The sequence below is a fragment of the Xenopus laevis genome, chromosome 4S, assembly GCF_017654675.1.
Source record: "Xenopus laevis strain J_2021 chromosome 4S, Xenopus_laevis_v10.1, whole genome shotgun sequence".
Lineage (NCBI taxonomy): Eukaryota > Metazoa > Chordata > Amphibia > Anura > Pipidae > Xenopus > Xenopus laevis.
The window spans coordinates 93,985,234-94,013,121 of NC_054378.1; the positions used below are offsets into that span (position 1 = coordinate 93,985,234).

General features: G+C 42.4%; 1 protein-coding gene across 1 annotated transcript; it reads right to left on the reverse strand.

Moving 5' to 3' along the window:
* Nucleotides 1-2,238: 2,238 nt before the first annotated feature.
* poldip3.S (polymerase (DNA-directed), delta interacting protein 3 S homeolog) lies at nucleotides 2,239-27,588 on the reverse strand. Its single transcript, NM_001092146.1, is given in 9 exon segments — nucleotides 2,239-3,740; nucleotides 5,125-5,191; nucleotides 5,840-5,969; nucleotides 13,384-13,461; nucleotides 14,204-14,371; nucleotides 16,067-16,198; nucleotides 17,171-17,260; nucleotides 17,543-17,912; nucleotides 27,536-27,588. Coding segments are annotated over 8 exon segments (1,218 nt in total). The 5' UTR covers nucleotide 17,912; nucleotides 27,536-27,588; the 3' UTR covers nucleotides 2,239-3,556.
* Nucleotides 27,589-27,888: the final 300 nt, after the last annotated feature.

A 27,888-nucleotide genomic window follows, 5' to 3' on the forward strand; every position in this document is an offset into this window, starting at 1 on the left:
ATTCCTTTGGAGTACAGCCATAGGATCCATTATCTGGAAAGCTCTCAATTCCTGGATGGCCATCTCCCATAGACACAGAACACACCGGCACAGCATGGGTACTGCTAGCAGGAAAAACTATGCTCGTTTATTGCGGATGCAACGTTTCGAGACGTAACCCCTTTGTAAAGCATAGGCTAGATTTCAGAAGAATTCTCTCCTAGATACTCAAAGCCCTGCTCAGTCAGATATTCTGGAATCCAAGGCTGTAAGGTTTATATTACCAATGTTTTAATATAGCAGGGGAGTTGATTTAGCTTTTTGAGAAATAAAGGGTACTTTGAAAAGGCACAGTTCATCGTTAAAGGGATACTGTCATGGGAATTTTTTTTCCCAAAACGCATCAGTTAATAGTGCTGCTCAAGCAGAATTCTGCACTGAAATCCATTTCTCAAAAGAGCACGTTTTTTTTATATTTAATTTTGAAATCTGACATGGGGCTAGGCATATTGTCAGTTTCCCAGCTGCCCCGTCATGTGACTTGTGCTCTGATAAACTTCAATCACTCTTTACTGCAAGTTGGAGTGATATCACCCCTCCTTTCCCCCAGCAGCTAAACAACAGAACAATGGGAAGGTAACCAGATAGCAGCTCCCTAACACAAGATAACAGCTGCCTGGTAAATCTAAGAACAGCACTCAATAGTAAAATCCAGGTCCCACTGCGACACATTCAGTTATATTGAGTAGGAGAAACAACAGCCTGCCAGAAAGCAGTTTCTTTCTGAAAGCACATGACCAGGCAAAATTACCTAAGATGGCTGCCTACACACCAATATTATAAAAAAATTACACTTGCTGGTTCGGGAATGAAATTTTATATTGCAGAGTGAATTATTTGCAGTGTAAACAGTGTCATTTAGAAATAAAAACGACCATAAAAATCACGACAGAATCACATTAACTTTTAGTTTGACAGAATCTTCTGTTCTGAGCAACGTTTGAAGTGGTCTTCATTTTTATTGTTATGAATTACTTCTCTCTCTATTCAAGCCTTCTCCTAGTCATCGTTCAGTCTTTTGTTTACACCACTGCCAGTTTGCTAGGGTAAACTAGACTAGCAACCAGATAGCTGCTGAAATTTCAAACTTCGGGAGATGCTGAAGAAAAAGCTAAATAACAGAAAGACCACAAAAGATAAAATATCACTTTCTGCATCATACTAAAAGTTCATGTAAAAGTGAATTACCCTCTTAACTTCAAATTTAGAGGCCCGTTCCCCTTGGTATCTATATAGTGAATAAAGTACCCCCTCTTGTAAAATATAAGGATATAAGTTACCGAGGAGTTTCATGACCAGGTCATGGAACTCCGAGGTAACATAATATCCTCAAATTTTACAACTGGGGGTACTTTATTAATTATAATACACAAATTTTAGGGAGTCATGTGACAGAAATTACATCACTACTCACCGTTTATAACTGATGACATCACTACTCAACGTTTATAAGGATATAATTTACAAGATATTCATGGCTTTTGTGTATTATATAGTGAATAAAGTACCCCCTCTTGTAAAATATAAGGATATTATAAGTTACCGAGGAGTTTCATGACCATATAAAAACACGAGGCCGAAGGCCGAGTGTTTTTATACAGGTCATGGAACTCCGAGGTAACTTCTAATATCCTCATATTTTACAACTGGGGGTACTTTATTAATTATAATACACAAATTTTAGTGAGTCATGTGACAGAAATTACATCACTACTCACCGTTTATAACTGATGACATCACTACTCACCGTTTATAAGGATATAATTTACAAGATATTCACGGCTTTTGTGTATTATATAGATATATATCTATATGGTATCTATATATTTCCATAAAGGAAACGGTTATTGAGATTACTTATAAAACTTGAAGTAAACCAACATCATTTTCTTTACTGTGAAAATAAAACTTATATAAACAGATTATTGCAGACTCTTAGGGCCCACCTGAGAACGTGACATTCAGGGGCCCCTCTCAAAACAATTAGACGAGAGGAAGTGCTCAATATTATTGGCCTATGTTTAAAATAATAGGACTGATTGCGATTGGGTAGACCTAGCCAACCCTGGTTTGTTATGATCGATGGTATTTTATTGCATTTTAGTGGCACAAAATCGGAATATTGAACATTCACTGACTTATTTTATTGTCTTTGCCTTTTAACTCCACAGATCGTCTCCCAAGTAGCGACTGCTAATATTAATCAAAGCCTTTTATTGCCATGAAAATCACGTACTGCCTTAGTATGAAATACAACAGTTAACCATTAAAGTCACAGACAGAGCCAATTTCTCAATATCCTTGCAAATAAATGTGTAAGAGGTCAGAGTAAATTTGCACCCAAAAAAAAACAAAAACAAATTTGATTGCAGATTTTACATAATGGAAATGCTTTTTTACAAGAACAGCTGCACTTGTGCTGCATGCATCTTAACCCGTTTCTAAGCAACTGCACTGGCTATGCTATTATAATCCAATCCTGGATAACAAGGAAGTGGAAAAAAATACCACCAGGCAGATTTATCTAAAACAGATCTATGGTTTAGCAGAAAAATAGCCTGTTAGGTTATTGATTGGGAAGTCATCTGTGCTGATATTATAATGACCAAATATTGCTATTATAATCACGTGTGAATCGGTTCAAAATTTTCAGCTGGATAGTGTTCCAGAGATCATACTTTGAACAAATATTAACCTAATATATCTAAAGAATACGGATGTCCAATTTAAGGACATATTTTTGCTACTCATCTGGATGTGAGAAAATGAACAGTGCCATCTTAAGCAATAAATTAAAACTGCATGTGTTAAGGTGAAGCTCCCTTCTAGTTTTTTGGGGGCTGCACATTTCATGTCAGTCAGTTATTTATTCCAGAGCCAAAAAGTAACGAAATAAAACACAAAAAGTTATGTATAAACAATGATATTGAAAATAAGAATTAGGGATGCACCGAATACAGGATTCGGTTCGGGATTCGGTCTTTTTCAGCAGGATTCGGCCGAATCCTTCTGCCCAGCCAAACCCGAATCGGCATATGCAAATTAGGGATGGGGAGGGACATCGCGTGACTTTTTGTCAGAAAACAAGGAAGTAAAAAATGTTTTCCCATTCCCATCCCTAATTTGCATATGCAAATTAGGATTCGGTATTAGGCCAAATCTTTCACGAAGGATTTGGGGGTTCGGCCGAATCCAAATTAGTAGATTAGGTGCATCCCTAATAAGAATAAACAGCATGGCAAGAAACTGTACAGGAACTTCATCCTGGGAGAGAAACCAGCATGTGGACTGCAGGAACAGCTCAACAAAAAGGAAAGTGAAACTGTAATTCTGCCGCTACAAAGGATAGGGTAACAGAGCAGCAGTCTGAAAATCCCTAATCCACTGATGAGCAGTTCGAACAAAATCTCTCTGAAACAAAAGTCTTGTCTCTCTGGGTAAATCTTAAAATTGGTCACACCGAGAGCCATCTTTGATTCCCTCCAGCATTCCCCCTCTTTAGTTCATGCTGGCCTCATCAGAGTTTGATCTTAAATGCGGTTGGCTGAACAACTGCTGAAGAGCCCGAAGATTTAAACAAGGCTTTTAAAATGGTGTCGGGGTCAACTTCAGCAGGTGGGTTGGGTGCACTCGATGAAGACAATGTGTTTGATCTTCGAATCTCTGCTTTTTTCATTGCAGATGGTGTGTCACTGAGTCGTCTATGGAAAAATTGGAGTGAAAAATTAAACAAATAAATGGCATTTAAGAAACTCAAAGAAGACATTTGTCACACATTCCTGACAGTGCACACTGCATTATTTTGTGAACTCTAGCAAATATATACAGAGTAATTACAGACAGTGTGCCTTGAGGTAACAACCTTTTAACAGACCCTGGAAGAATTCTCGTTTTAAATAGCAAATTCTCAGCTGAAATTGTGCTTTGTGCTGCGTGAACTGAAATGAGTTTTAAAATTAAATAAATAAATGTATTTAGTCCCCAGACTTTTATTCTGTAAAGCAGGAGTCCCCAACCTTTTTATTTATTTTTTTACTTGTGAGCCACATTCAAATGTAAAAAAGTTGGATAGCAACATAAGCATTCAAAAAGTTCCCAGGGGTGCCAAATATGGGTTGTAATTGCCTACTGGTAGCCCATATGAGGACTGGCAGCCTACACGAGGCTCTGTTTAGCAGTACACGTGTTTTTTATGCAACTAAAGCTTTCCCTTAAACCAGGAATTGAAAAATAAGCACCTGCTTTGAGGCCACTGAAAGCAACATCCAATGGGTTGGAGAACAACATGTTGCTCCCGAGCCAATGGTTGGGGACCACCGCTGTAGAGCAACCTTTTGGCCCACAATTCCAGGCAGATTTGCCCCAGGTTGCTCAGGTTAGAGCAGTGATTGTCAGACCTTTTCAGTTCAAGTGCCCCTTCGAGAATGTAACCTTTCATAAGTGCTACTCATACTGTAGAACAAGGCTACAGATATAGCAAAATATTGGTATATTAGTTATTCAGCCATAGTGTCAAGAATATCGAGGGGAGCAAATATTTTTGGTTTACATTTCACCACAAATGTGACAATTGCACTTCAAGCTGGGCTTCCCAGTGTATTTGAAATGTAATTTCTCCTCTAATCTTACCCTATTGTAGGATTCAGAACATATATTGTACTCAGGTCCTCGGTGCCCTTCAGGGAACCTTTCTGTAATTTACGGATGCACTGAATCCATGATTTGGCCTTTTTGAGCAGGATTCGGACAAATTCTTTTGCCTGGCTGAACCGAATCCAAAACTTAATTTGCATATGCAAATTAGGCGTGGGGAGGGAAATCGCGTGACTTTTTGTCACAAAACAAGGAAGTAAGAATGTTTTCCCATTCCCACCCCTAATTTGCATATGCAAATTAGGATTTGGATTGGCATTATTCAATGTGACATTTACAACAGGATGCATTGTGCAAACAGTAAAAATATTTATACCATTTATCTGTGTGATGAAATTTCTTTGCTATTTTGGATGCAATTGTTAGGGAACACTACCCTTTTACTGTGCATCAGATTAGTATTGGAGGCAACATTTAGTGAAAGATACTTACAGTAGAATAGGTTGGTCTGATGTTATGACACTGCCATTCACATGAAGATTGCATTTCATGGGTTGCCCTTAAATTACAATATATTTATCATGTCAGGTATATAAAAAAAAGCACGCTCAATGTTACAGCATACAGAATATATAAAAATATGCCTCAAAGTCCTGTCCCAACCACACCCAGCTAATAGAACACTTTTCACAGAAACCAGTAGGACTGTGCTCTACTGTAAACACAGCAGTAGTGTGAATACAAAAAGCTGCTGCATTCCTGACAATTGCTGTAAAAAGTGTTCTATTAAGTGTTCTATTAAGGCAGGAGAGGTAGGTGCAGGCTTTAAGGTAGGAACAGAACCACACAACTTACAAAACACAGGCTGAGCTGGGGAGAACAGTGAAGCTAATTAACACAGGTAAATAAATAATTGCAATCACAATCTGATAAATTAACTAACCTTATTTAAATATAATATTTTAGAAGTAAAATGCAACAAAATATCTAGTATATTTTTACAGTACCTCATCTTACTAGGTTATAGGCACACTGTGAACCTCCGTGATCATTATCTGCACCGGTAACTCCTGTTGTAGGACTACAGCACCTATCATGCACCCAACCAAGTGAACTCCCATTCACTCTCTGAATTGATCATACCCTCCCTCCAGCACATACAGTTAAAATAGAAGAATATGCATTTCCACTTTAGCTATTCACTTACCATCCAGGTATCTGTTGTTGTACTTTTTATAAGCACCAACTGCATCGTCCTTCCTCACAAAAACAACTTCTGCCTCACCAGGACTAAGCAGTCTGGCTCGCTTTAAAGCTCCACAGACACAGAACAACTCCTGTTGAAAGGAAAAATCAACACATAAGATTAAAATCCACATCATATGAAAGCCACGGCATAGTTATTAGGTGACTGAGTAAGGAAAACAGGATTTTTTTACTTACCGTTAAATCTGTTTCTCTGTAGTCGATAAGGGGGACACAGGGAACGATGGGGTTAAGCTCCATCCTCCGGAGGCAGGACACTTGAATTATTTAAATTGAATGGGCGTGCCAGAGCAGGCTTAACCCCTCCCACTGAACACAGTCTTCAGTTTGTTCCAAAGCCGCTAACGGGAACTATATACATAACAAAAAACTGGCAGAACAGATAACCAGGGGAGAATTCAGTTTTGACAAAAGTCATGGTCGACGGCTCGCCGACGGGCGGGAAGCCCTGTGTCCCCCTTATCGACTACAGAGAAACAGATTTAACGGTAAGTAAAAAAATCCTGTTTTCTCTGCCGTCTCAAGGGGGACACAGGGATCGATGGGGACTTAACAAAGCAGTCCCAACACAACAGGGTGGGGCCGAGCCTAGACCAATAATGTAGAATTACTTAATCACTGAGTGTAACACCTGCCGTCCGAGAGAAGCCTCGGCGGAAGAAAAGGTGTCAACATGATAAAATTTAGCAAAGGTGTGCGTGGAAGACCAAGTAGCCGCCTTGCAAATCTGCTCTAGGGAGGCAGAGTTTCGCCACGCCCAGGAGGCCCCCACCGCTCTAGTGGAGTGGGCCCGGATACCGTCTGGTGGACTCTTCCCCTTTACTCGATAGACATGTTTGATTGTCTCTTTAATCCAGCGAGAGATGGTCATCTTGGATGCTGCCTGACCTTTGCGTGGGCCAGAAGGAAGAATGAACAATGACTGGGACTTCCTGAAGGGCTTGGACCGTTCAATGTACCAACGGAGGGCTCTGACCACATCAAGGCTGTGTAACCGACGTTCCTTGCTGTTCTTAGGTGCTGGACATAGGGACGGGACTACTATTTCTTGATTGACGTGGAAAGATGAGACGACCTTGGGCAGAAAGGTCGGGACAGTTCGAAGCACGGCTTTATCTTTATGAAAGATCAGAAAAGGTGGATTGCAGGAGAGAGCGCCAAGCTCCGAAACTCTTCGAGTGGAGGTAATAGCCATAAGGAACACCACCTTCCAGGTGACCCACGTATTGGAGATCGAGCTCATCGGTTCAAAGGGGGGATCAAGAAGAGCCTCCAAGACTAAGTTGAGATCCCACCCCGCTACGGGTGGTTGGAATGGAGGAGCAATGTGAGCAACACCTTGAAGAAATGTACGTATGGCATCTTCGTTGGCCAACCTATGCTGAAACAACACCGACAGGGCAGATACTTGGACCTTGAGGGAGCTAGTCTTCAGACCCATCTGTAATCCGTGTTGAAGGAAAGACAGGACTCTAGGAATGTTGAGGTGAGTGAAGGGGAGTTCAGCAGCCCTGCACCATGTAGAGTAGGCATTCCACACCCTATAGTAAGACTTGGAAGATGAAGCTTTACGTGCCTTGAGCATGGTAGGAATGACGTCCTCTGTTACACCCCTGCTCCGCCAGATGGATGCCTCAACAGCCACCCCGTCAATGCGAAGAGACCTGGATTGTGATGCACTATTGGGCCTTGCTGTAGAAGGTCTGGTCGGAATTCCAGCCGAATGGGAGGCGCTATTGACATTTCTTGGAGGTCGGAAAACCATGTCCTCCGTGGCCAAAATGGGGCCACAACTATCACTACTGCCTGGGACATTTTTATCTTCTTTAGAACTCGTGGCAGCATAGGCAGAGGAGGGAAGACATATGCTAGCTTGAAGTCCCAGAGCTGAGTCATGGCATCCACCCCCGCGGCTAGAGGATCTCGGTAGCGAGCGAAGAACCTTGGCACTTTTCGATTGAGTCTGGACGCCATTAGATCTATACTTGGACGTCCCCAACTCCTGACAAGTAGGTCGAAGGCCTCCGGGTGCAATTCCCATTCCCCGGAATGCAGCTGGTTCCGGCTGAGAAAATCCGCCTTCGTGTTGGTCACGCCTGGAATGTGTATCGCCGACAACTTCACTGCATTGCTTTCCGCCCAATGCAGAACTTGGCTGGCCTCCGTCAGTGCCAACTGACTCCGAGTTCCGCCTTGGCGGTTTATGTATGCCACTGTGGTGACATTGTCGCTCTGTATGCGAACAGATTGCCCTTGAAGTTGACTCGTCCACTGATGAAGTGCTAATTTTACTGCCCTCAATTCGAGGATGTTGATTGGGAGGCAGGCTTCTTGCTGGGACCAAAGTCCCTGTGCTGACTGATTGTCCCAATTCGCCCCCCAGCCCTGAAGGCTGGCATCTGTGGCTATCACCTTCCAATCCGGGGTTGCCCAGGACTGGCCCGTGGCAAGATTCTCGTGGACCAGCCACCAGCGGAGCGCCTCTCGAGTGGTCTGTGTCAACCGAAGTGGTCGTGATAATGCTCCCCCCTTCCAGGTGGAAAGAATGTTGGCTTGCAGGGGACGCAAATGAATCTGTGCAAATGGAACCGCCTCTATGACGGAAACCATCGTTCCCAGAACCTGCATCGCCTTGCGAACTGTAGTGGTTCGGTTGGATAAGAGGGATTGTACTTGACTCTTTACTTTGGTCTGTTTGTCTGTTGGTAGACTGACAATCTGCATCTCTGTGTTGAAGTCTAGTCCCAAGAAGGTCATTTGGCGACTTGGGTAGGGGTTGGATTTCTTCCAATTGATGGTCCACCCGAAATCCTGGAGCAGGAGGACTGCCTTGTTGAGATCCATCTCCGCCTTCTGCGGCGATGCGGCTGTCAGAAGAAGATCGTCTAGGTAAGGTGTCACCGATAATCCCTGGAGTCGTAGGGTCGCTGCAGTGACCGACATAAGCTTGGTGAACACCCTGGGAGCTGACGACAGGCCAAAGGGAAGAGCTACAAATTGGTAATGTCTGTTCTTGAACGCAAAGCGAAGATAGCGGTGGTGAGGAGGCCAAATTGGGACATGCAAATAGGCGTCCTTGATGTCCAGAGACATCATTAGTTGATTCTGTTCCATTCCCCGTATTACTGACCGAAGTGTCTCCATTTTGAACCGTACATGTCGAATGAATTTGTTGAGACCTTTGAGATCTAACACAGGTCTGACGGTGCCATCCTTCTTCGGAACTGTGAAAAGGTTTGAGTAAAAACCGGAGAATCTCTCCGGCGGAGGAACGGGTACAATGACTCCTGTTTGCGCCATCTTCTCTATGCATTGCAAGAAGGTTCTTGACTTGGCAGGATTCGACGGGACCCTGGACATAAAAAAGGTTCTGGGTGGAACAGATGTTAAATCGAGATGGTATCCCTCCGAAACAATTTCGTTCACCCAAGCATCTGATGAGTGAGAGATCCAGACCTCCCGGAATCGTAGAAGCTTGCCCCCGATTTTTTCTAACGATTCCGGAGGGGGTGCCCCGTCATGATGACGCAGGCTTGTCAACTGATGGCTTGTTGTAGGCCTTGTTGTTGTTCTTCCATGATGGACGACCTTTCTCGTTACCTTTGGAACGGAAGTTGGAGCGTTGAGGGGGGCTATGCCGCCGAGAGAAACGTCCGGTTTGGCCACGAAAAAATTTCCCTCGTCTATGAGTTGTGGACGTGCGCCTTCTGGCTTGGGGGAGAAAGGTACTTTTACCTCCAGTAGCTTGGGAGATAATTTTTTCGAGTTCCTCCCCAAACAGTCGTTGCCCCATGAATGGTAGTGAAGTTAAGGCTTTCTTAGAACTTATATCGGCCGACCAGCTTTTGAGCCATAATGTTCTGCGAGCTGCTATGGAAAGTGCCGAGGTGCGCGCGGTGAGTTGCGCGGCATCTAAGGTGGCGTCGCATAAGTAGCTTGATGCCTCTGCAATAGTCTGGGCGAAAGGTAAAGTTCATCCCGAGGAACACCTTCCTGAATGTCTCTGACAAGGGACTCCGACCATGCCAGGATGGCCCTGGACACCCAGGCTGACGCTAGACAAGGCCTTAGTGTAGATCCAGCTGAGGAAAAAATGGCTCTCAGAAAACCCTCCGACCTTCTGTCTGAAGGATCCTTAAACGCTGCTGCGTCAGTGACAGGCAGTGTGGTGGATTTGGAAAGTCTGGACACTGGTGCATCCACAGTCGGGGGATTAGACCACTTGTCGACCAATTCTTTAGGAAAAGGATAAGACTTGGTGAACTTCTTGGTAGCCTGGAATTTACGTTCAGGGGCATTCCATTCGTTTTGGATAATACTAGTTAGCTGTTCATGGTCAGGGAAACAGGTTGACAACTTGTGTTGTCTTTTGAAAAGTGAAGACGTTTCACCGTGTTTCTTAGGCTTTTGAGATAAGTTAAGTACCTCGAGTACTCCCTTGATAATGTTATCTATGTCGTGTGGGGAATCCTTATCCCTGCCTTCTTCCCTGTCATCTTCCTCAAACTCAGAAGACTCATCTGAAGAGGGAAGTGCACCTTCTGAAGACAATTGCTCCTCGGCTGAATCATCAGAATGGGATTGAGGATTAACTGCTTTAGTTTCCTCGCAGCGTTTTCGCTTGGCACCTTTCTTAGGTTGAAGGTGTGCTAGGGCCTTCCCTAATGTATCAGCAATAGCTGGTAAACCCTGCAATGATGCCAGGGATTGGGAAAGCTGGACCGCCCACAGAGGAGGTGGTGGGTCAGCAGAGGGACCAGGTGCCGGGTCTGGAGACAAGTCTGGTGATAAGTCTTCAGCCTGTGGTTCTGAGGAACCCCCAGAAGCAGCAGCTGCCCCCTGCCCCCTAGTGCAGGATAAGCAAAGAGGCTCCTTATGGCTCCCAGGCAACTTAACTTGGCACTTGGTGCAGGCCAGGTATCTCACCTGTGTTGTGGAGGGAGCCCTTCCCCCCGCCCTTGTGAATGGCCCCCCTGTCCTACCTTCTGCCATTATAGTGTCAGTGAGAGGGGTTGAGTCGTGTTCAGTCTCGCCTGCAGTGTGAGAAGCGAACGGCGCGAAGTCTAAAATGGCCGCCGGAACGCATGCGTTTCTGCGCATGCGCGAAAGCGCGGGGGAGACTGCCGCGCCAAAAAGAAATGGCCGCTGGAACGCAGATGCGTTCCACACGGAGCGAACCGCTGCGAGCGACGGAGTTAGCCGCTCTCCCCCAAACTGACAATGGCGCTGTAAGTAGCAACAGTCCAAGGACCCTCCCAGGTCACAGAGCTGCAGCAGGCAAGACAGGAGGGCATTACTATAGCCAAGGACAGGCAGGCAGCGGGCCCAGGCGGGGGGAGGGGGGGCTGGGGTTGGTAAGGGCAAGTGGCAGCAATAGGGTGCCCCCCAAGGCCAGAACCCATAAGTAAATGAGCCACTTACCCCTCACACCGGCCAGACCGTCTGCAATGAAGAAAACAGAGCAGGAAATCGTCTGGGTGGTCGGTTATAGCCTGTGGGCTAGGGAAGTGACCCCGGTGGGTTAAGTCCTCGTAGGGGGTTAACCAATGTAAAGCAGGGAACCCTGATTACGGTATCACCCCGGGTGTCAGCCAAAAGACTGACCGAAGAATTCCATGTCTGAATGTCCTTCCTCCCGGTAGCAGGACACTTAAAAAACTGAAGACTGTGTTCAGTGGGAGGGGTTAAGCCTGCTCTGGCACGCCCATTCAATTTAAATAATTCAAGTGTCCTGCCTCCGGAGGATGGAGCTTAACCCCATCGTTCCCTGTGTCCCCCTTGAGACGGCAGAGAAACTGTGGTTTACTCCATCAACAACACACAAAGCATTTGCCTTTGTAGATCACTTTAAATAAGCTGTCTTTGAACTGTAGGGGTATTAAGGAATTATAAACTGATTTAGGATAATATACACTGTGATTTTCCAGTTTGCAAAATGATATGTGGTTGCAAAAAGCAAGTGTGCCCAAGCTAAAAGATGCAGAGCAGAGGGTTGGAAAACAAATAAGTGATCCTATCAAATATGAATTTGCATCAGAATTAATCTGGTATTAGGTTGCAGGGTCCATTAAAGATGAAAACCAAACAGCATTTTATATTGAGCCAGGGCAAACAGAGACAGATTTTCAAACACGCACCACATAACTGGTTGCACCAACTACCCCCACCTCTATCGGGTACACCTGTGCACTCAACCTCCTGTGTCTTGGGGTCAGAAACAATGAATGCAAGAGCAGATGCAGTTGCCCTATGCACAGGCACAAAGGAATGTCAAAAAAGGAAGGCAGCATCTTTGCAACAGGATCTTGACAAACAGGCAATCTGGGCATCTTATATCCTTAATGGGACTGCACTAGGCAAATTCATTATGGAAAAGGACCTTGGAGTCCTTGTAGATGATAAACTTGGCTGTAGCAAGCAATGCCAGTCAGCAGCATCAAGGGCAAATAAGGTCTTGAGCTGTATTAAAAGGGGCATAGTCACGCCAGGAAGGGGTTATTCTTCCACTGTATACAGCACTTGTAAGGCCCCATCTAGAATATGCCGTACAGTTTTGGTCTCCATCACTCAAACAGGACATTATTGTATTAGAGAGAGTACAGAGAAGGGCAACTAAGTTGGTAAACGGTATGGAAAATCGTAGCTATGAGGAAAGACTGGCCAAATTGGGGATGTTCACACTGGGGAAGAGGCACTTAAGGGGGTATATAATAACTATGTATAAATATATAAGGGGATAATATAATAATCTCTCTAATGCTTTATGTACCAGTAGGTCTTTCCAGCTGATGCAAGGTCACCCATTCCGATTAGAAGAAAAGAGGTTCCGGCTAAATATTCGGAAGGGATTTTTTTTACAGTAAGAGCTGTGAAGATGTGGAATTCTCTCCCTGAATCCATCGTACAGGCTGTTACATTAGATAGCTTTAAGAAGGGGTTGGATGCAAGTGAGGGAATTCAGGGCTATGGAAGATAGCTCATAGTACAAGTTGATCCAGGGACTAGTCAGCCAATTTTGGAGTCAGAAGGAATTTTTCCCGCTCTGAGGCAAATTGGAGAGGCTTCAGATGGGTTTTCTTGCCTTCCTCTGGATGAACTAGCAGTTAAGCAGGTTGAACTTGATGGACGTATGTATTTTTTCAACCTAACTTACTATGCTACTTACTATGTTACTAGGAAAGCAAGATGTGCCACAGAGTTTTTTGAAATTTTGAGAACCTTGCCCTATAATAAAAGGGTAGGTGTATTTCTCTGTTAACTCATGGGCAAACACATTTACTTCACCCGTGTAGTCAGACTGAAGCAGAGCAACAGGCTCTCCGTTGCAAATTAGTGCAGTAGTTCACTTTTATACTATTTTGCAGGCAAATATACTTTTAGGGTTGAATACTCCTTACCTTGTACATATAAAAAAGTTACATCAGGAAACTGTGCAACATGTAATGCATCAGGTATAATAATGGTATTCAGACAACTGACACTTACCACAATATCTTCTTCTGTGACACGGGGATGTAAATTGTTTACTGTCATTTTAGTACCTTCTAGTGGGCTGAGGACCGGCTGAAAAATAAAAATCGAGTTACTACAAATTAATTAGTAAAATAATTTACAGAGAAAAACAGCTTCATGGTGACGAATAATATATCATCTTTAATTCAAAGTAGGGTTGCTAGCATATTTTAAAATAGGATAATTAAAGGTATTTATTAGATGGCTTTAGATATTTGCCAGCATTTGAAAATTAACCAGAGGGACAATTTTTAATGATCAAAAGCCCTACAGACTAGAGTTTTGGTTCCAGCCATAGAACTTTCTGCAAGGAATCTGTTCCCACTGTGCTTACATGGGTTCCTTCCCCTGCCCATAAACACACTCAAAAACACAAAGTAAGGTTAACTGCCTTCTGATAAAATTGTCCAATGTGTCTGCAGCTATGATAGAAATCTTACATTGTAAGCTCCACTGCTGACAATGAGGTATAAGCTATGTAAAACATGGATATAACGGCGCTATATCAAATAAAGTATAATAAAAATATTGCTTTTTGCAAAAGGCCCCTGTACTCCTGATAATTTTAAAGTAGAACCTGTTCCATATAATATCAAAAGGACACACTGTAACAGCATTTAAAAAAGTAAAGAACTAGTCACCAATAACAAGGAACTCTGCCTTATTTTGATTCAAATAATCTGAACAATTAGACAAGAGTATGCTTCTTGTATGAAATATGTAAGAAATATTTTGGAGTAACATCATATCAGATTGCAACACAAGTTTTATATTTAGTCTGTTTGTGAGTCACCTCTGTAGATGCCAACTGCAGTGGAGCGGTATCCTCCTTGGTTACAAGTGTACGAGACATGTTGGTCAAAGTCTTTGTGCGGAGTAAAGGGGCTGTAGGTGAAGCAGTCTGTGGGACAACAGGTGCTGTGTAAGTGTCATTCTGGACAACCTTTGTTATCGGTAGAGCCTTGATAAAAGGAAAAGAAAAAAAAAACAATACTGGGATCAAAGAAGTGATCATTATTTTGTAATTTTTTTTATCTAGGCAGGGAGAGAATATATATATATATATATATATATATATATATATATATATATATATATACATATACATATACATATATACATACATACATATACACACACACACACACACATTTGCAGAGATGAGGTCGGCTGGTACACCAGCTTTTCTCAAAGTGAACTGGAACTACAAACCGGATTAAAAACATAACAGCAAAGAAGTGACGTGCATCAAAAACATACAAATGTAAAGTGTTGACAAAAATCAAATTAAACATGTGCTATGTACAGTGATAATCACATTAACAATCTGTAAGCATGTAAACTGGAATGCCACTCAAAATAAAGGAGATCGCAAAAATATAACGTAAAACAAAATACCCATAGAAAGCAAAAACGCTTCCGTCTCAATCAAAAACAAGTACATTTATAAAAATGTGAAATCCACCCTATATTTGTGTATATCATTATTATAGGGACACATGTTCTAAAATCAAAAGAACAGAGCGGAGAAAAGCAGAGTCTAAATTTTAGGAGCTATCGTAACAATCAATTGCACAGAAGATATATTGCTGCAATTTAACCTACTGTCTGTTGTGCCAGAAAAATAAAATCCACTTTAGCCTGTGTAAAGCACATGGCATTCACTTTGTTAATCGTCTACTGACTATGGAGTGAGTTATAGCGACGGAATTTGTTAGTATTGGGTGTCTCACTTAATTGCTAGCACATCCTATATTGTGTATGTACATCACAGGGAAAGGACGGAAAACTAAAGAACTGGAATAAACTGACAGAAAATATGTCAAAAATATGTGAAAAAAGGGGAAATATGTGTCCATATAATTTTCATATACACAAATATAGGGTGGATTTCACATTTTTATAAATGTACTTGTTTTTGATTGAGAAGGAAGCGTTTTTGCTTTCTATGGGTATTTTGTTTTATGTTATATTTATGCACTCTCCTTTATTTTGAGTGGCATTCCAGTTTACATGCTAACCGATCATTAATGTGACTGTACATAACACAATTTGATTTTTGTCAACACTTTACGTTGTATGTTTTTGATGCACGTCTGTATACACGCCACTTCTTTGCTGTTTCAGTTGGTTTCCCGCCACAGTATGTTTTTAATCCGGTGTTTGTAGTTCCGTTTTTTTTTTATATGCCCATTGCAGATATTGGATAAATAACTTATAAATATCCTGATGGGTTTCATTTCAGCAAGGCAGAAAAGCAGAAAATTAATAGTGTACAGGTATGGGATCCATTATCCAGAATCCTGTTATCCAGAAAGCTCAGAGTTAGGGAAAGGCAATCTCTCAGACTCCATTCCATAATCAAATAATCCAGATTTTTAAAATTGATTTCTTTTTTCTCTGTACTAATAAAACAGTAGCTTGTACTTGATCCTAAACAAAGATATAATTAATCCTTATTGGAAGCAAAACTAGTCTGTTGGGTTTATTTAATGTTTACATGATTTTGTTTCAAGTAAACTTAAGGTATGAAGATCCATATTACAGAAAGATCCATTATCCAGACAACCCTAGGTCCCGGGCATTCTAAATAACAGGTCCCATACCTGTACATACAAATTACATGTATAACATGGTTGCTCTTTATATCCCTTACCCGTTTTTGCAATGTGTTTGTGGCTGTCATTTTCATCTGCTTAGCTGGGATAGAGGAAAGTTCCAAATCTTCATCTTCTTCATCTTCGTCTTCCAGCCGTGAAGGAAGCTGGTGGGATAGTGATATGTGTGCCTGAAATTAAATTATACATTCAAAAAAGAAATCCTGCAGAACTTATTCACTAAGGAATGTGTCACCAATCAATATTTAACAATTTGATGGCAGCAACTGAGATGCCAATTACTACCAGTCATTTTTTCATGCACTATAACAGAATATAAAAACACAATCTATGTTGCTGACACTAAATAGCTTTTTTCCATTAATCTTGCTGGCAGTTAAAGGGTCAAACAATAATATTGACTACTACCTCTTATTATTTCTGTTTTAATTACAAAGTGAAACAGCACATACACGGAATGAACTGTATAAAGGAAAAACAATTCTAAATTAATTGAGTCATGGTCAGTCTGATTTTTGTGTCAGAGCATAGCACTGTGCATTGTACTGATATATTATTGTATAGTAATAAGAGAAAAGGTAAATTAGGTAAAAAGTGAGCAAAAAGGAGAGGGGAAAAAGAAATATACACAGAAGGAAAAATATTACATCTACTATTAAACTAAAACAACTACATACAGTCCCTTACAGTATTAGCACTCTACAAGACTTACAGTTTATTTTATTTCTTGACCACTCGCTTATTTAAAAAAAATGAATAAAGATTGACAGAATATTCCCAGTACTGTTTTTCCACAAAAGATTTGTACACAAATAAAAAAAAAGACAGAATTATGTTTATTTTCAATGAGGCAGCAAAGGCTTTACTTTACCAAATTTTTCTTGTTGATAAACTGTGACTATTCAAGGTTTCACAAACTGTTCTCACATATATTTCATGTTATTTTCAACGCAAATTTTCGACAGCTTTCTTTTGCTAAATATGTTGGAGCCAAGGGAAACTACTCCTCTGTGTGGGGATTCTTAAAACATGTAACACAGGGAAAGCATCATGTCACATTGAATAAAAATATGTCCAGTTGTTTTTATATTGACCTATACTAGATAAAGCAGGAATAGTCATTTACATGCAACATGGATTACCTGTTTGGTTGGCTTGTTATTTACTACATTTATTCGCATTCCTTTTAAAGACTGTGTTAAGTGTGAGTTATTGACCTTTTGCTGTGGAATCTGTCAAAAACAAAAAACACGTGAATAACATACAATACACCTGTAATTTTCATTCTTACAAGTGAAAATGAATATGCCTTGTTAATCATCTTAAATTGGGCCATACAAATAAAGTACCAGGTTTAGCACACGGATAGAAGCCTTGGCTGAGTACAATAAGCACCACTCATTCATTCATGGCCATCAAAAACTATGCAGTGCAGAAAACAGCCGTACACTATCTGAAAAACGTATGCAGTATACAGACTATAAAGTAACCCTTTAACTGGAGATGCCGCTTGCCTGTATGGTCTTTGTAAGGTTTATGGTTGAAGAACTAGATGTCACTGCTGGAGCCAAAGAAGGGGCACTCCTCTTTAGACTGAGCTTCTGTCGAGCATCCATCACTTTGGAGTTTTCTCCCCCCTGCTGTTTCCTTGAATTCAGCATCTCCCGTGCATCCTGCACTTTGCCTGTGATGCGGAATCGAGCATCTTTGGACACCAGCTTCTCCCGTGCATCCTTCACACCTAACTTCATTCGGGCATCTGTCACCCCAATCTTCTGGCGGGCATCAAAAGTCCTCTGGAAGCTGGTAGCAACTGGACGATTGGAGACAGGAAGCTGTAACCGGGACCTCATGTTACTTCCTGTGCCTGCACGACTGTTCATTCTAGATCCAAATGAAATGGCAATTATAAGGTTAATAAATATCATCAGCCACAGTATTAAACCTGTAAAGTTATGTATGTATGAATGTATGTATATGTCATTTTAAGTTTTCCCTATTTTTACATTGTTTTGTGGTCCCACCTATATATTATGCATAATAAAATTCCTGTATTTTACACAAGTATTTTCTGGTCACCTGAAAAATGTAAAATTGGGATTTTACTGTACCTGAAATTTAAAAGGCAGCATAAGGGTCATGTGACAAGAAAGAAAATATCCTGTATGTTCTATAGTGCAGTAGGGATTCACAGTGTCTGAATTATTGGCTGTGGCTTTTACATCTTCTTTTTACAATTAAGTTACACTCTAATAAACTTTCCTACAGACCACTTTTCAACCTGAGAAACAGGTATTACCTTCGGGGTAGTGATGTGCGGGCCGACCCGACTACGCATGCTCCTTTCCGGGTCGGGTGCGGATTGAGCTCTTCTTACTGCTCTCTCCGCCCTCAACTTTCCAAATGCCGGCTTCCAACTTCCAGGTTGAGTTTTTATAGATGTGTGCCTCTCGCCCCGCCCCTTTTGTGATGTCATTGGGGGAGCGGGTCTATAAAAGAAGACCGACTCGGACAGGCACAGGTGGTGGGAGGCAGGCAGGTGCGGGCCAGGAAAAGCCTGACCTGCACATCACTACTTCAGGGCTCCCTTTGCTCTGTGGGACCCATAGTTTGGGCCTAAATGGAAGGGGTGTAAAAGATGCCTCACGGGTCAGTCCCCTGCCTTGCAAGCTTCAGCAGACAAAGCCACAGGCATAATGGATGCCAGTTAACTTAGCTGCACCACAGGGAAAGGAACAAGTCAGGTTAGGGGCAGGAGGCACATAGGGGTACCTGATCTCTAATTTATGCACTGCATTCGTTCAGACTAACAAGTATCAAGGCTACAGAATGCACTTACTTGCTTTCCCCATGATAAGCAATAAGGACAGGGCTGACTTGTACCTGCCAAATCTGCAGCTCACACTAAGGGGCAGATTTATCAAGGGTCAAATTGCAAATTGAATTTTGGAGTTTTTTATGATCAAAAGTGGCAAATTCGACTAGGGGGTTGTTCAAATTTGATTAGAATTTTTCAAAAAATTCTAATTCGATTTATCATACTCTAGCCCTTTAAGAACTCAAATTCGACTATTTGACACCTAAAACCTACTGAATTGCTGTTTAAGTCAACGGGAAAAATCCAGGGATCAATTTGGAGTTGTTTGCAGCCTTCCTGACATTCAAGGTTTTTTTTCGAAGAAAAAACTCAAATTCAAACACAAATCAAATTAGATTTCTTGGGTCAATTTCATTCATCCGAGTTTATAAAATTCGATTTTTTTTTTTTTTTAAAAACTCACATGATTTCGAAATGACATTTGATAAATGGGCCTCCCAATGTTTTATTCCATATGAGATGCAGAACACAGTCCATTTCAGTGGCCTCTGAATGTGCATTAAGGGGAAGGAAACTCAGCAGTAACGCCGTCCCCCAGTGCCTCCTAGTTTTCTTTAGAAGTTGCCAAAAGCAGTAATTATAGTTGCAAGAAAATTCACCAAGGAGAATTCTACTGATCAAAAACTTCACTATAAATGCAAAATGAATGCATTGCAGTACCATGTTGGAATCTTGCTGTTTTCTTACATATTGAGATAATTATGTCATTTATCTCTTCATTATTTGACACTGGAATCAGACATGGAGATAAAGGACAAATTTGTTCAGTGCTGGGAAACTGTGCTTAAAGCTTCCAACTACAATTGCAGGAACAAAGAGGAAGTTTTATACAGATCAACTGGGATTCTCATTGAAGGAATGGCTGTGGAGATTTGGGGAGAAGTTTGGGAAAAGTTTTATTGTGCAATATTACTTTAAGAATACAACCCTAATGTTGTTGAACTACAGCTCCCAGCATGCCTTAACCTTCATTGCATGTTACAATATTCTGGGATTTGTAGTTCAGCAACTGGGTAAAGTTCAGTTGAGCAGAGCAATGCAGCAGGGTTTACATCCCTTTTAAGAGGTGCACTCTTGCTTTGTAAATGACCCATTTTATCTCATAACATTTGGCAAAAGGAAAATTAAATCTCAGTAAATGTAATGATCATTATTATAAACACATGTATAAAATGCCAAAAAATGGGTGTATACAATGGGCACACAAAAACAACAGCCTATACATGACACAAAGAGGGTCTCATGAGACAATTTAACACAAGAATCAGATTCAGTTGAACATTTTTGCAAATGTTTATATCATAAAATGGGTTTGAATATATGTTAAATCAGAAATACCATTAAAAACACCAGCATCACACTATGGAAGCAACTAAAGGTGACCATACACAGGAAGATCTGTTTGTTTGGAGATGTCACCAAATGAGCGTATCTCTCCCCAATACGCGATATTGATCTGATCCGATTGTTGGACCCCCGGATTGCAGGACCGCATCTATGAACAGATGCAGCCACGATCTGAAGGGATTTTTAACCCTCCCCGATCAACATCTGGCCGACTTTTGGACAGATATCGATCGGGGAAGCCCGTCGAAGGGCCACGCGCACAGGCCGATACGCTGCCGACTAGGTTCTGTCGGCAGCATTTATTGGCCCGTGTATGGCCAGCTTAACACTCAGTACTGCAAGTGGGATGTGTAAAAAGAGCCACCCAACCCTCGCACACCAAAAGTATAGCTGGCATCTTACAGACTGACTCAGCAGCTTAATTTCCTTGACTCAAGCTATGACCTACACCAGGGGTGCCCAAACATTTTGCAACGAGGGCCAGATTTGGTGAGGTGAAAATGTGTAGGGGCCGACCATTCAGCCCGACATTCTTTTAACCATTAAATTACAGGAATGGAGTAATCGTATCAGTAATATTTGGGCACATTAGTGGAATGATCTGCCACTTGGTCTATACTGCTGCCTGTGTGCTGAAGGTGTTAGCAATAGACACGTACTGGAACGTACTGATGCCATACTTCTTTAGTTTACTGTACTGGCATGTCAGTACGTCTATTGACACCTTCAGCCCTAAAGAAGTATTCGAAAACAGCGCGTCTCTACGTGTCTATTCTAAAACCTTCAGCACAAAGGCAGCAGTATAGACCAAGTAGCAGATCATTTCATTAATGTGCCTTAATATTACTGCTATAGGATTCCTGATCGCACTGTGCTGGGGGGCCTCATTATTATTAATTTCAAGATGGAGGCTGAGGGCCGGTGTAAATTTGAAAACAGGCCGCAATCGGCCCCCGACCGCACTTTGGACATGCCTGACCTACAGCTTATTGTGCCATGTCTCTGCAAGATAATAATAAATTGCATATACCTGCTATCTCATAAGCTTGCTCCCAGCCTAAAGATAATGTGAGATATTCTCCTGGATCACTGGAACTAATCCAGAGAAAAGCAGAAATTTCACCACATGTGATGTAAAGTACTACACAAATTAAAAGCAAACTTTAAATGTACCAGATGATTCAAGCACACTCTCCTAACAGAAAATCAATATTAAGCACTGAACTGTCACTAAACTTGTATTCTGGTTGTCATCTAAGGTTCCCATCCAGAGTAGCAGTAACTACATTCACTATAACCTGCCCTTCTAAACAACTGCTCTTTAACAATCGCACATTAATCCATGATTTGTTTTGATCCATTCTTTAACATTCTTGCACTAAAAGAAACTTGACTTACCCACAATAAAACTGCCATTGTGGTTGCACATTCTCATGGTGGCCTCTCTTTCTAGATCTAGTCTCTTTTTCATTGACTCATTTCCTATTTCTGACCATCATATGGCTACATTTTCTGATGAACACTCTCCTACCATACATGCTTCTTTCCTGCTGTCCTAATACAGGATACATGTGAACTCCCCTGCCTTAACTCCCACTTTCACATTGAGTTTCCTCTCCTCTAAGGTTATGTCTGATCCTGATACCCTGGTTAGTGAGTATAACCACATTCTCTCTTCCACCAATGGCTCACTTGGCACCCTTACAGGCTAAGCCCCAAGTTAAATGCACCTATTCTGCTCTACTTAAACACTATGCTTCTGAGTTTACTCCAGCTCTTACATACTCAGCTCTACACTTGCTTTGGTCACTTTCACTTCTCCACTCCAGAGCTGTGGAGTCTTAGTTGTGGAGTTGGAGACAATTTTCAGTGGAGCCGGAGTCACCGAAAATGTACTGAATCCAACTCCTAATAACTTTAAATTGCAATACCGTATATACTCGCGTATAAGCCGAGTTTTTCAGCACACAAAATGTGCTGAAAAACTCTACCTCGGCTTATACGCGGGTCAGACACCTAAACCTATTCATCCTGACAGACAGGCACGCTAATGGGCTGCTATTGGGGGTCCTTGTTCAGTGCTGAAACTACAGTGGTATATATATATATATATATATATATATATATATATATATATATATATATATATATATATATATATATATATAAAGTTGCCGGGAGCGGGAATCAGTTCAGCGCCGCCCCCTGCTCATAAACGAGATCTCCTGTACCTCTGAGCCTGCTCTCCGATTCCAGGGCATCCATTCTGAGCTACCAGTAGTGCCTGTGTCCCGGCCGAACAGGCAGTGAAGACGGAAGCGCTAAGCGAAAATGAGCCACGCGTTCAGGAAATAGTTTGTGAAGTGAGTCATTGCGACTATTTCAATGTTGCGCATTTCTTCCATTGCCGTAAGTGTTCAATACTTCCCATCCTCTGCGCCATTAAAAGCCGAAGTCTTCGGCTATTTCCGGCTGCTTTCCCTTGTTAGATGAGATAGTGATGCTCCGACACCTTTGCGGAGTGCCCACGGCTCTCTCGGAAAATCTGCTGTTGCAGGGGTGATTTGAATGCAGGTTTGTGGTGATTAATATACCAAAGTGGTGCATCACTTGCAACTGTACATGACGCATTGTGCTTTGGGTAGACCGCCTGTGAGCTCTATGTATAGGGCTGCTAGCAGAGAGTAGGGCCACATATAAGTACCGTAATAATGGTAATATCTGTTCAGGGCTGCTGGGGTAGTGCTGTGTGAACCCAACAGGGCAAAGCAGGTGTCTGTAGGAGGCGGCAATGGAAGCCACATGGTGATCCATGCTTCTGGGAAAGTGCATTGTCAACAAGCAACAGGTGTCTGCTATTGGAAGGCAATGTATTGTAAATACAATAGTATGTAAACTCGAGTGGGGTACAGCCGAGATTCTAGCTCTTTGTATAACAGAGCATTCTGTCCCAGTGGCTGCACAGGTCCTATCTGATCCCCATTGTAAGCAGCAGTCCTGTCCTGCTTTATGGCAGCTGAGATTCTAGCTATCTGTTATTTAGAGAAATTTTGGGAAACTTACCAGTTGCTGCTGCATTTCTCACCCTAGGCTTATACTTGAGTCAATAAGTTTTCCCAGTTTTTGTAGGTAAAATTAGGTACCTCGGCTTATACTCGGGTCGGCTTATACACGAGTATATACGGTAATAAAGATACAATATGCAATTTCCTATTTCACAGATAACAGTCATAATTAAGTGCTTCTCTGCTGTAAGAGTAGTAGCCGTTTCACTAGTGTGAAGTGCAACCGACATAACGCAAAGATCCGCTTGTTGGCGATGTTCCCCGACATGCCATTAACGAGCATGGCTATATCGGGGGCAATCTGAACGTTCGGGCGTATGGCCAATTACGATGTGCAATGGGCTCCGGCGGGATCGGTCGGGTCAAAATCAAACCTGTCCAATCGACCAATCTCCGCCGGACTAAAGATGTCAGCACTCTCCACACACGATCCGAAAATCGTACGAATCCTCAATTCGTTTGATAGGATCTGTGCATCTAAATACTTCATTTTGATCTGTAGTACACAAGCAATGAAATCATATGTAAGAGCTTTTATGCAGGAGGATCTGGCAGAAGCAATTCTGTTTCTAAGAACAATACTTTAGTTCAGATTTGCACAGACTTTGTTACACTGGGATCTACTCTTGACACCTGGCCCCCATCAGAGATCTACCTTGATAACGTGGCGGTGACATTTTTTGACCATGCCCATTTTTGTGGCCACACCCCCTAATTACCATGTTAATTTTACCAAATTTGGCAGGTCATAAAAGTTTCAACACACTCCCTGCCCCTCCGTGCTTGCTGCTCTCAGCCCTCCCTTCCCCTCTGTGTCCATGCTTGCAGCCTGCCCTCCCTTCCGTGACCGTGCTTGCTGCTGTGAGCCCGCCCTTCCTCCCTTCCCCTCTGCTGTCAGCCCCACTCTCATTCATTTACTCACTTATTCACTCATTCACTAATTCATTCACTCACTCAGTCACTCATTCATTCACTAACTTAGTCACTCATTCAGTCACTCACTCGCCAGAAAGTCCATGGGATTTGCAGAAGGAAAAGTAAAGTTGAGGCAGTTGCTGCTGTGAGTGCCATGAGATACAGTCCTGTATGACTGTGGTGCCCTCCTCAGCTCCCTCCTTTCTTCATTCAGAGCAGTTAAGGTGCTCATGCGTGCTCACTTCCTATCCTGTTTAGACTACTGTAACCCCCTCTCATCTAAGAGAGAAACGCTCCTAGCCCCTCCACTGCATAAGTCCTTACCATGGCTTCTCATAAAACAAAGAATATCATATAAATGTATTCTCATAACCTTCAAAACTTTTCATTCGTCTGCACCTCACTATATATAATCTCATATGTCTCCATAAATTCCTGGAAGACTCTTCCGTTCCTCTCAAAGCAATCAACTGGTGACACCACCCACTACTTCCCCACTTTAAACATTCCACTTTAAACCTTCTGCCTTGCCACTTGGAATGCCAACCCTTGATTCCTCTGAAGAGAAAATTCAACTTCAAAAATAAACTCAAAGACTACCTCTTGGGACACATACAAAACATTAGAGACAGTTCTGGCACTTATTGTGCATTGACAACCACTGTAACTTGCAGCACTGAATAGCCGGCCCTGTGTGCCTGTAAGTTACCCTCCCGCTTGTAAGCTCTATGGGACAGGGACCTACAACCTCTGGTCTCTAACACTTAATCTTTGTTGTTAATGTAATTTGTATGTATTATTGTATTGACTTCTGTAGTGCTATATATATAAATAATATACATAAATATAAAAGCAAACAAATTATATAAAGATTTGTAAATTACAAATGGCGCCAGTTTGGGTTTTTTTCACAACCCAGCATTTCAACTTGAACTCCAAAAACAAAAGGTGTCAGTTGTATTCAGATCTGTGTATGCAACAGCAAACTCCAAAGAGGTTTATACTTGTTCAGGTATGTGCAACTCCCTGCCCTCTACAATTCTCACATCAGCAGAAGTTGCTGCAGCAGGCTGGCTAACCCTAGGCTGGAAAAAAAAGCTCTTCCACACACCACTTACTTATTCTGTAGGTCAGGAGTGCCCATACTTTGCTAAGAGAAGTCTACTTTTAGTAATGTTGTCCCATTAAGATCTACATCCATTAAAAGCAATTATATCTACATCCATTAAAAAATTATTTAAATATTGATGAGAAAATATGAATTGCTATATTTAACAAATCTATTTATTATGTAACATAATAAATATCTGAATGAAAAGCATGAAACAGGAGGATGATTTAGACAAGCTGTTTGTCTCGAGATCTACTGATCACCAGCTAAAGGTCTACTGGTAGATCTCGAGCTATCTTTTGGGCACCCCTGCTCTAGGTATTCACTTCCTTGGCTACTTCCAGGCCAAATGGTATTCAGTGACAGTGTATAGAGGAAGAAGCATACGTGTATACCTGCAATTGCCTTTTACTCCATTTATTTCAGCAGGAAATGTGGCACAAGTTTTTGGGGAACACCCCTTCCTCGGGTGCACTGGGCTAGTCTAAGTGCACTTTGGCAGTTTATTTTGCCAAACAAGCGGATCTCCCCCCGATATGCCCACATTGAATGGGCGTTATCAGGCTGATACAAACACGGGCCATGGATCCGATATGGGAGGTCAGATTGTGGGACCGCATAGAAGAACAGATGCTGCCGAGATCCAACGGGATTTTTTTTAACCTGCCTGGGATCGAGATCTGGCTGACTTTCGGCCAGATATCAAACAGGGAAGCCCGTCTGATGGCCCCACACACGGGCCAATAAAATCGGCAGCTTTTATCTGCCTGTGTATGGGGGCCTTTACCTGTGGAACAACACTTGAGCACTTCCATAAGTACAGGCCAGAGATAGCTATTATGGTATGCAAGCCACTGATACAATTCAAGTTACTGATCTATTGGAGCACCAGTCTGCGGAATCCAACTCTCACACTCCAGGAAACGCGTTGCTTCCCTCTACCTGGCAGTTTGCTTCAGATCATTTACAGAGTTAAGCTGGCCATAGACGCAAAGATCATATCGTAGGAATCCTCGATTTGTACAATATTCGGACCGTGTGTGGAGAGTCCCAACATTTTTCGTCCGGCAGAGATCGGTTGTTTGGTCGATCGGACAGGTTAAAAGATTTCTGTCGGCTGCTGATAATATCTCTGCATGTTTTGCCGATCGTACGATTTTCAGAGGGAGACTGTCACTAGCTTTGTCGGACATAACTTTCGTACGATTGCTGTCAGGGGCAGAACATCGGCTGATCTGTTCTTTTACTACTTTATTTGATCTGAATGGTTAGTTGCAAGTTGGGAGATGGGGAACTCCGATCGTTTGAGGATTCGAATGATCGGATCTTTGCATATATGGCCAGCTTTACAGCCTCACAGCACCTTTGGTTATGAGGCTGATCTAAAGGTGGCCATACACAGAGAGATCCGCTCGTTTTCCAATGTTGTCAAGGGCCCGACGATCGGATCCTAACGATGGCTAACGGGTGGTCGGATCGCGGGACTGCATCAACGAACAGATGCGGCTGCGCTCCAACTGAATTTTTAGTCCCGTACGATCGACTTTTGGCCAGATATCGATAAAGGAAGCCCGTCGGAGGGCCCCATACACTACCGAATAAGCTGCCGACTCGGTCTGTCGGCAGATTTTATCGGCCCGTGTATGGCCACCTTAACTCTTGGTCTTTGCAATTACATCAGCAACACAGTGCTACGCAATATGTTGGCGCTATATAAATACATGTTAATAATAATAAAATCTATTGATTATGCACCCTGGTGCTCTCCTAATAGTCAATGGCACATACACTAAGAGGGGCTACTAGCAACTGGTACACATAGCAACTGCGGAGAGGGACCCCAATGTATTGTGTCTCCAATTGCTATAGCGCTTCACCTCCCACTTCCCCCGATGTAGTAGAAGCAACCACGAAATGAGGCAGCCAACAACATGGAGGGCCTTGGGCTCACATTCACCTATAAAAGCTGCCAAAGCCTTTCGCTTGATCTCAGAACAGTCATACAACAAACTAACTAGGCCCCAGGCGCCTCCTGTCCTGACTGACACACCAGTACCACCAATAGGCGCTAAGTCGTTTCCAATCGCATTTAAGTTTACAAACACCAGCGCCAATAGCACAGGCTGGGCGGGAAATGAAGGGAATGTTTTAACCGAGAATCCGACATCCCCGCGCGAGTAGCCCCGCTTACCTGCTGTACATCCCCGAGCCTCGCTTCCTGATCAATTCATCCAGCGACACGTCAGCCATCTTGCTCCCGAAATCCGCAACGCATCCACAACAACGGCATAGCTGTGGGCGTGAACAATGGCCAGAGTGACGCCACGACGTTCCAGCGCGGGGCTGGGTGGGGCATTGAAGTTTAACCCGTCATGCTTTTCGTCAAAACAATATGTTTGCCTATTATATAGTATCCTAGTTTTTTTACACATGACTTATACATTGTACTTAAGATCTGTATAGCGTTTGTCTAACTTACCAAAACCATCCTAAAACAAACGTGTTCAATTTGGCTTGCAGCAAATAAAATCGTCGCCCTTAGAG